The sequence below is a fragment of the Dipteris shenzhenensis genome, chromosome 13 (assembly GCF_047967505.1).
Source record: "Dipteris shenzhenensis isolate YYH24624 ecotype China chromosome 13, Dip_SZ_1.0, whole genome shotgun sequence".
Lineage (NCBI taxonomy): Eukaryota > Viridiplantae > Streptophyta > Polypodiopsida > Gleicheniales > Dipteridaceae > Dipteris > Dipteris shenzhenensis.
In genome coordinates, this window is record NC_141608.1 from 47321576 (window position 1) to 47332014 (window position 10439).

At 41.0% G+C, this 10439-nt stretch overlaps 1 protein-coding gene across 3 annotated transcripts; it reads left to right on the forward strand.

Annotated features, from left to right (window-relative positions):
• The first annotated feature begins 432 nt into the window (after positions 1–432).
• Positions 433–2157, forward strand: LOC147895495 (DTW domain-containing protein). Of its 3 annotated transcripts, none has more exons than XM_087383887.1 (3): positions 433–523; positions 622–790; positions 905–2157. In XM_087383887.1, exons 1-3 carry the CDS (start codon positions 504–506, stop codon positions 1814–1816), a joined length of 1101 nt encoding a protein of 366 aa, XP_087240013.1. In that variant the 5' UTR covers positions 433–503; the 3' UTR covers positions 1817–2157. The 3 variants fall into 3 exon arrangements, with proteins under 3 accessions (XP_087240013.1, XP_087240012.1, XP_087240011.1); XM_087383886.1 differs by having other exon boundaries at positions 622–677; positions 777–2157; XM_087383885.1 differs by having other exon boundaries at positions 622–2157.
• The last annotated feature ends 8282 nt before the right edge of the window (positions 2158–10439 follow it).

Below are 10439 nucleotides of genomic sequence, written 5' to 3' on the forward strand. Positions count from 1 at the left end.
ATGCTTGTTGTGGTGCAAGTGGGCAGTGGGCTGGATGTGGGTGTTAATAGATTGTGGGCACCCATGCTTACTGTGGTGCATCTGGGCAATGGGCTCGACGTGAGCTGTAGGGCATGCCCACAGTGGGGTAATATGTAAACACTTTCGAGTGAGCACCCATGCTTACTGTGGTGCATCTGGGCAATGGGCTCGACGTGAGCTGTAGTGCATGCCCACAATGGGGTAATATGTAAACACTTTCATAGATGAAACGCTCTCGAGTGAGCCAAGCATAGATACCCTCGAGTGAGCCAAGCACAAGCCACACCACCAAAGAGAGCGTGTTGTAAATTTGTAAAACAACTTTCGGAGGCAAACAATAGGAACCGTTGATGCGTTTAAAGATGAACGATTTGAAAGTAGCCATGAAGGATTTAGGGTTTGAATTGAGGAGGGAGGTGCAGTTTGCCGGTTGCTCAGGCGATGGCGATGATGAGATGATGAAGGAGGAGGAGGAGTAGCAGATGGATTTTGGCTCCAACAGGTGAATTCTGATGTTTGTTAATCTTTTCCAAGCCTTCCTTGCAATCTCAGGACTTCTCTGCTCATCACGTAGCTCTGCTTTGTGTGCTCTCATGACAGAGAATGCGGGATTGGATGGTCTCTGTCACGCAGTGCGTTTCTTCGGCCCTCTCCCGGTCTGTTTTCTCTAGCTTCCTCCTCCGAGATTGTTTGCAGAGTGCCAAAGGATAGCTGCCCTTTCGTGACAATGGTCTGTGCTTCCGATGGTGGAACAGTTTCAGAGGATCAGGTTCTCGATGACCTTGCTGCAATGTCTTTCAATCGTGATTGCATTGACGCAGATGGTCAGGACGATGGCCTTCGTCTACGTAGCGATGAGCGTCTGGATCGTCCTATTGCGCAGGTCACAACGTCGACACCAGCCAAACGACCTTTCTGTGAAAGGTGCAAAAAGGCGCAGAAACTGTGTATCTGCAGCCGCTTCAGGGGTGTCGTAAACAACAAGGTCAGGATTACCATCATGCAGCACCCTGAAGAAAAGAATCACCCTATTGGTTCTACTAGAATAGCTGCTCTGGGTCTTCAAAACTTGGCTATAGTTACTGTTCCTGAAATTGATTCAGATAGATCGTTCAGAATTCGCCCCAAAGTTCCTGGTTCAAAGAGGAGTATTGCAGGCAGGGGAGGTAAAAAATCACAATTCAAAGAAGAGAACCGAAAAACTATAGTTCGAAACGCAACTGAATCAGAGGCTTTGAGCGTTAGCAGCTTGTTGGCGGAAATTTTAGACGTTCCTAGCATGAACGGATTCGGGCAGCATAGAATCAAAGAAGGTAACGGAAGGGTGGATGCCACTTGTCTGATGCCATGTAGTTTGGAGACAATAATTCCATCTGGCATTGCTCTTCTTTACCCTAGTGAAAAAGCTGTTGAATTGTCGGACACTATCTTCACTGCGCCACGGCTGAACCAGTCGGAGATGATTAGCACAAGGGGCACGTTGGTTGAAGACTATCCTAGCCACCTTATTGTTTTAGATGGTACGTGGTCGAAGGCCAAGCGCATTTATTTTGAGAATCCTTGGCTACACAGTATACCACATTATAAATTACCACCAGTGTTCCCTAGTCTCTACGAAGGTGTGAGAAAACAACCTAAGCTTGGATGTTTATCAACACTCGAAAGCATCATTTACGCCCTAAAGGTATTGGAGCCTGAAACAGAGGGTCTTGATAGACTGTTGGAGGTATTTGATTCGATGGTGGAAGATCAGAGACGATGCAATCAAATGAAATCTGATGCAAGCAAGCGATAGTATGCATGGATTTTATTGAGGTTCATCATGATTTTTGCACTCTCCTATAAGTGCTCGTAAAGAAGCACCTTGTCAAGGTGGGTGCGGGGATTCTTGGGACGTTTGATTAATGTGCAAAGGGCCAAAATGAGACGAGTGAGATTCAATTAGTGACATGGTATGCGATAATAGTGCTGTCCTCGTCGCTTGATTGTTTCAGGATTCTGGGAGTAATGCAATATTTTTGTGAGGTAATTTCAACTAATGCAAAATGTGTAAATTTTTTATCTTTAGAACAACAAAAAATCTAAATTTGTATGATTGGACTTATTCTAGTCTTACAAAGGTATATATAATGCAAAATGTGGACACAGTTACAAACAGATGATGGAGCCTGGATACGCTTTATGGGAAGCAGCAGACTAAATTGCTTAGACGTTTTCACTAGTGCTCTTCAATTTAACTTCCCTTATTACATTTGCCGTGTCTCCTTGGCTGTGCTTTAGTTCCTAGGGGTGAAAATGGGAGGCTAAATTGCTGACTCCTCAGGGAGAAATACAGGATGGAACATCTGTCAACCATGAGTCTACACTCTCTCTTTGGGCAGCCAACAAAAATGGTTGGACTGTGCATAAGAGAAGCCTTGCACAACAGACATGTTGGCAAGATGGGTCATGAGTTCGAGTGCATGAGATTCTCCTCAACTTGTAATGAGCGAGTGTGGTTCAAGCGCATGAAAGTCTGAGCTATAACTTGGAAATCCTTGGAATGGTACCTTTTGTGCCCATACATTTCCAGTTAACATATCGTGTGTTCTCTAAGAAACACACATACACCTTTGCAGTTTGAAATCTTGTTCACTGCAACTATCAAAGCTTTTGATCACATAGTCTCAACGCTAATGATGTCTGGACTTTCACTAAACTCCTATCCACTAAGTTACTCCCCTGGCTTGTCTACATTGTGATTATCTTTTGACTTTGTACTATTTATATTGTTTGTGTGCCCCTTCCTTCGTTATTTGTATATCAACCCATCTTATATTGATGTAAGATGTATCCCTCCAACACTCTAGCGTCTTTTGTGTTCTCATGTTTCCAGAGCTACAAAAGTGTTCTAATGCAAAAGTCTCACCCAAAAATATTTCATATGTTATGCGTGAGAGAGAGAGAGAGAGAGCTCTTTCCTTGTTGGGTGTGGTTGGAAGATAAGGAAAAGCTATCGTGGAATGAGAAAGACAAAGAAGGAAAGATTTGTTAATGTCTACCGACAACCTCACGGGTCTATGTCTACCGATGACCTCACGGGTCTATGAGAAAGTACAAAAACCAAAAATTGACTTATTACATCTGGATAGCCACAAAAATGGGGAGTGCACATAGCAGTACATTCTAGAACTATCATAAGGTGGCCTTTATAGCATTAGTTTAAGGTTGAGAGTCTTTGGGTTTCGATTTGAAGTTCCTAATTAATGCTTGCCCATCTCGATAAATTGCCATTTTCTTGCTTTGCATGCTTCCTTTACTTTGATAAGTTTACTATTTCTTTGTTTGAGGTTGGGATTTGAAGTGCCTAATTAATGCTTGCCCATCTCGATAAATTGCCCATTTTCACTTTGGTGAGTTGTCTATTTCTTTGTTTGAGTCGAGCTCCTCAACTATTCAAATCTTTATGCCCTTCAATGTTTTTGCCTGAGGATCTTAATTCTTGCTACCCTCCCTTTGAAGTACACTTGTGCTTGTGTGCCATTTTGGCTAATATTGCATGCATCATTTTGGTCCCATTCAACTTGTGGTATTTCCTTTTTAAGGCTTATGATTATGTCATCTATGTCTTTCTCATCATCATGAAGACAACCATCTTGCCATCCCCAAACGTGTAAGGTCCTTATATTGTTCACTCTATCTTCATCTCTTCTACTTTCATATAAAGATTAGCTTTTTCACTTTGTTACTAGCATCAGCAATCATCTCTTCTTTGATAGAACTTACTTGATTAGTATAACCATGGAGACAAGTTGTGATGCTAGTGGACATTTGTGTAATACTTTTGCAATCAATTCATGTTTTGCACTACTCTCCATGTCTTGTCCCTTCTAAGAGTTGCAAGTTGAAGCTTGAGCTCCGTATTTCTTGCTTGCAAGTTATTATAGATCTCATTAGCATGCATTCCAATGCATGGATCACCAAGCCCAAGCTCCTTAGGAGATTTGTGCGAAGGACCCTAAGGTGCCCCCCAAAATAGGGGCTATACCTAGCCAAGGTGGCCGACCTACAGGTCAACCTACCCTCTGCTCTCCAGCCCCCACCTAGGGTGCTTGTAAGGGAACATCCATGGCAGCCCCTCGGGGCAAATTCTGGCCACAATCCTTCACACCAGTACTGATGGTATCGCGATGATATGGAGAGTAAATGGAATGATCCCACCTTGAACTTGGCACGTTGCTTGAAATTGCACTAATAGTATCTACCAAAACATTAGTAGTCCCCTAAAAATTACGTAAACCATAAAGATTTAAAGTGATTTATATCTAACGATAAGGTCTCCCAACCCACGACAAGCGCCCTATGACAAAATCATTCACTATGCTTGGTCATGGGGCCCTATAAATCACAAAAAATGGAGTACACATAATAATGCGTACTAACAAAATTGTATTCCCCTAAAAATTTCATAAACAGTAAAGGTCAAAAGTGATGTTTGTCTAAGGAGGAGGCCTTCTAACCCATCTATAGTGTCGTGTGACAAAACCATCCACAATCCTTGGTTAATTTCTCATGGGGCCACATAGATGACACAAGATGATGAAATCAAAATACATGGAAGCAGATGAGATGGAGGAGGGTCATGGAGGTTGTGATAGTGATAGGACTCGCTCTCAATCCAAGTCACCTTTTCCTTCACTCAAACCAAAAATCGACAAGCCTTATCTTAGGAAAGTTATATTACTGACGATATCAGCTTCCCTCCTCTGAAAACAACTAAGGATCGGAACTGGTCAACTCAAAATGCGATAGAAAGCTCCAAAAGGAAAACCTAGCATGGATCCTCAGAATAGAACACCTTCTCCTTTCAGGGAGATAGGGAGGCCCTCTTACGGGCATGCAGCAAAGGCAGGTTTTTCTCGATTCCCCCCAGGGTGAGATCGACTTATGCTAGCTTTACTTTGGTGGAGTGGCCTTTACCACTCCCTCCTATGTTGTCATGAGAAGAATAGTTGCAAGCTCCAAAGGACACCATGCAAGTTAAGGCAAAAGAATAGCTTATGACCAAGAAGGCGTTAGAGGAGGACCTGCGACCCTAGACCATTCCATGTTGGGTTCTCCCACAACAGTTGAATGAAGCACAAGGGAGACCATCCATGCAAGAGATGCTGCAAGCATACCTTGGAAGAACTCAAAGGAGTAGTGAATGTAATGCTAAATGGGTAGACTCCAAGGGAGGATGGACTTACCATTGAATTTTATAAAATATTGTTGGATTTGGTAGGTCCTTTCCTCCTATTATTGTGGAATAAGAGTGTGGCAAATTAGCAACTTTCTCATAACATTAATGAAGGCATCATCAAACTGATACCCATGGAAGGGAACAAGGAGGAGATAAGAAATTGGAGACCCCTCCCCAACATTCATAAGGAGTTCAAGGCTCTCTGAAGTTGAGAGGATTGTGATTGAGGTGATTGGGTCATGGCCCTACATGTTGGCATGCATCACCTCTTTGTACAAAGACATGGGAATCCCTTAAAGAGTAGAGTTAGCATAAACTAGATTGTAGGATCTTACTTGCTATTGCAATGTTAATTTGTTGGTCTTGTAGGGGCATCCTCCAAGATGTGTGAGATTTCATGGGGGTCGATACACCTCCTCAGGATCCCAAAATGGCCCATCTAATATAGTTGGCCTCTAATAATTTGATAAAAAGTACACTGTATGAGAAGAGTCCACTTTTGGTGGGCATTTGAACCTACTAGAAAAGTACGCATGGAAAAAATTGGATTCTAAAGATTATACAATTTTGGTTTAGCCTTATCTTGAAGCGTCATTTGGGATGCCATGTTCTCTACGTGGTTATCTTGAGTAACTACTAGATATATAGTCAATTACAAGATGGTTCCTTCCTAGGTAAACCACTACTTCAAAATCAAACTCTTTAAGAAATATAACAAATTTTTCATGTTACAAAACGACTATGAGATTGAAAAACAAACTTCGCAACCTGAGGAGCACAAAAAATGGCCGATACTAGTGAGTCACTATCTGAGAAGAAGCGATTACACCATCTTCACATCGACTTGGAAGAACAATATGCTCCAGCACAAAAAAGACGAAAGGATACGGTGCTGAATGCTCAACAGCGGGAAAATATGAGAAGAGAAGGGCTTCAACATATTGACTTATGGTGCGACAGAAGCATATATCCAAAATGTCAAGTAAAAAACTCTACACCTCCATTTGTCAATCCCACCACATTACTGAGGTTTGCCGGCGATGGACAAAATGGACTACTTGGTTATATTTCAGCGCAATCTGCATTTGCGGAAACGTATAAAATGATGTACCTACAAGAAAAGGGGGCCAAGATGGAGGAGATAGCCATTCGTGCAAAATTGGAGCAGCAGTTGCAGAATGAAATCGAGGAGCATTCAAAGAGTAAAAAAGAATTGACAAGAGCAAGAAAGAAGAGAACCATGCTTGGAGATAGACAACGTAGCAGGAAGATTAAAAACATTGCAAATTTGAAGGCTGGGACTAGTGGATGCAAGCGACGAATTCAGGAAGCAAGGTTAGATTGAAATTTATCATTTTGTATACTCAAAAAGGCTCTCTTCCAGACTATATCTATTTCGTTGATTGTCGCAAAATAAGAATGGAGGTGCTGAATAATATAGTCATATAATGTTGTTATTACAGGAAATTATTGGAGCCTGCAAAAGAAAATATGGACCCGAACCTTCTTCCTGTTAAAGAAATGAAAGGATTGCTTTCTTGCGGTGTAGCAAAAGGTTTGATTGAGGAAAAAAAATACAAAACAGTCAAACGCAATGTTGTAGAGGACTTTGTATCCAATAATCAAGTTGATGGCACTATAATCCAAGAGGCTCTTGATGTTAGTGGAGTTAGCAGGAAGGGATATAGTTCGATTTTCCATGCGATATCCTCAACTTTGAAAGATCAAAGGATTAAACGAGTTTTACTGCCAAATCCAGCAACCGTGTGGAGGATAAGAGGTCATTTGAATGAAAGTATAGATGAATTTATTGGGCAGTATATCCATATTGAAGAAATATTTCATGGTGTTAAAGGAACCACTGTGTATGATCCTTGGAACAATATATTTTTAGATCTGCAACAACTTCAAAAAAGAATGGTCGAGTTTTATGGAATAACATTTGAGGAGTGCAAAGGCATTTTGAAATTTGTTATCAAACTGGATGAGTGTGAGGTTGTAAAGGAAAAGAAAATGGAAAGAGTTACTATTACATTGATGAATGGAGCGATTGATACATCATTGACTGAAGCGAGTTCGAAGTATTTTAGTGTGCAGTCAGAGAAACACATATGGTGGTTAGGCTCGTTCCAGGTATGATCATGGGCTGTTTTATACTTGATTTTGGTCATTGTTTTCAAATCTGATATAGTAATACTTTTGTTTTCTATAATCTCGCAGGTGAAGACCGAAGACCATGAAACACTAGATTGGGTGTTTCATCACACGGAAATACCAACAATAATCAAAAGACAAGTGCAAGGCAAGAATCTCCATGTTGCAGGAAAAGGTGATTTTCAAGTAGAGTGGCACATGGCCGGGGATCTTAAAACACTTAAGTGCATGTATAACATTAGTAAAGGAGGCAACTCAAAGTCTCCTTGTCTTTACTGCAAAGAATCAGCTCAAGTAATGGATTCAAAATGGTGGAAGAGAGCACCTAATAGAGATAAAGTTGACCCTGACTTCAAGGCCATTCTGGACATTCCACTATGTAATGTTCACATCTGCACATTGCATGGTCTATGTCGAATTATTGAGAAATTGGTATTTTTATATATTGGATTTGCTTGGAAACTCCGTCCCGAAAAAAATAGAAAGGATGCTCTTCAAGCATTGGAAAAAGTGTTATCCGATATAGGTCTGCATGGAGGAGATGTTCAAATCACAAAGGATTTTAAAAAGTCTACCAATGGCAAGGAGGTACCAATCAAGCCCTCTATTGGTGGTGTTAAGGCAAGAAGATTCTTGTCTCGACCCAAACACAGTAAGCAAGTAAGGCAAGGTAGAGCAGTTTCAAAGATTAATTATGGATTGTGGAAGCAAGTCCATAATGCTGTGAAAGATCATGAGGCAGATGGGGAAGCACGAAATAGGAAGGCAGAGGTGTGGAGGTCTCTTGATCAACTCTTCATGTTCTGTGACAAAGTAACATGGACAAAGAGTGATTACAAGAACTTTGAGGAGGCAATTAAACATTTTGCGAAGTCAATGAAAGACGCGTGGATAGCCTGCAATATAACTCACTACATGGTAAGGTTCTGTCTTTTTCTTTTACTTAAGTGTGATCCTCTTTTTTTTATTACTTACTATGCATTCTTATGTCTTACAGCATATCATATACAACCACCTTCCCTATTTTGTCAAAAAGTATGGATGCCCAGCTATTTGGTCTACCCAAGGCATGGAGAAGTCTCACTACATGGCACGTAATGCATTTTTTAGACACACACAACACTATGGAGGGAGTCAGAAGGCGAATAGTCTGAAGGAAGTCTTCCAATGGTTTTACCGAGGCATACTACAAAGGTGCATGCTAAAAGAAAAGTTGCTAGCTCCAAAATCAAGCTTGCTTTTCTTCTAGCCCAAAAGCAAAGACGAAGACAAGCTCTAGACAATTCAATTGCAGCAGAGAGACATAGACAGTGGAGGGAATCGAAGATATTTAGAAACCATAAATGGACAAGTAAACATGAATAGGACTCATTTGTAACTTATTGGGGTTATGTCCACATGTTTTCAAACTCATTCAATAGAAATTTTTTTAGTGGAACAAGTGACTCTTGGTGTTATGCATGAAAAAAATTTCAATGTGAAACATATGATCTGAACTTAATACAATTTGTTTACAATTTCAATATATTGTTCATTTAATATTTAACGACACCACTCTATGTAAATGTACAAATCATTTCATCATCAGTTTATTAATCATTTATACAAGATCATACCAGATATCAAAGACTTTATACAAATCAGTTCAAATTTAATATAATGTTTGTGCTATATTCGATGACTAAATCCTATTTCTCCCAGGGCCTGTTCATCGGAACTCTCTTTTTGATCTTGATTGGAGTCTTTTTCTTCTTTATTGGCTTGATGTCGACTGTCTCTTTATCCTTTTCTTCAGCTCTCTCCACCTGTTCCTCTTCTTGGACTGTGTGGCCTGATGCAATCATGGGTGGCTCTCGAAACCTTACAAGCTGGTGTTTTCCATAGCCCTCCAGATATTTGGGGTCCTTAACACCACATGCTAATGCATAAGAAGTGTAAGACAAAAAGTAAGCGGCCCTAGAGGCCTGCTTATTCACATAATCTCCAAATATATCTATGGCAGACAACCTCTCTATCAAAATGATCTTTTCCTTTTGCCATGAAAGAGCATGTCCACCTAAAGCCCTGGACAAACATTTTAGGAAGTAAACAATGGCTTCTCCATTGTTGCTCAACTGCCTATGGTAAATCAAGATCTTGGCACTGCCTAGATCATGAATATAATGAGCTAGGCCTAACATTTTGCGAAACCCAACCTGCCTGCTTCCACTTGATCTCTGGAGGAATGTGTCATCCTCAATTTGTAGCTGCAACATATCAAAGGATTGGAGTGAGACAATACACAACCTACAAAACTAAAGTTAAGCAGAAGTCAAAGTATATGATTTGAAGTACCTTCTCATTTTCATCAGCAACAAGCAGTTCATCTTTCCAAAGATTTATCCCTCTCCCTTCTTGTATAGCCTCTTCTCTAGTCTTTTCTGTGTATAGAGCTGAGAGATTCATAGCTTCCTGTGTGAGCTGGAAGGCAGCTTCATCTGGCTCTTGGAACTTTTCAGCCTCTTTGAAACAAAATGAAAGGGCCTCTACAGGATCAAACATTGTTTCCAAAGCCAGAAGTGATTGGTCATCCTCTATGCCAACCTCCTTGTCAAGCCTTGAAGCCTGGGCAATAAGGGAAATGGCATAGTCCTCCCTCAAATCAAACATACACTCTATATCATGGAGGAAAACATAATCCTTTCCACCAATCAACACACCTGGAAGCATGGGCACTGCATAGTTGCTGCTCTGAACATCAAAATCTTCAACTGGCTCTGCTCCCCTCAGAGTTTTATTCCTCAGTTGAACAAGGTCAAGAGCAGCCACTTGCAGCCCCTCATCCTAAAGGTTGATATCTTCTTCTTGCTCTGCCATTTCAGAGCCCAAAGAAACATCCTCCTTTTCAGAAGCTTCAGATGTGTCTTCTTCTTCTGTTTCCTGCCCTTGTTCATCCAAAGACTCCTGACTGAAGACAATGTACATGAGAAATGCCATGCTCTCCTCTAGCACTCTGCACTTTCTGGTGTGCAAAGTACAATTGAATTTATAGTGATCAGGCAGG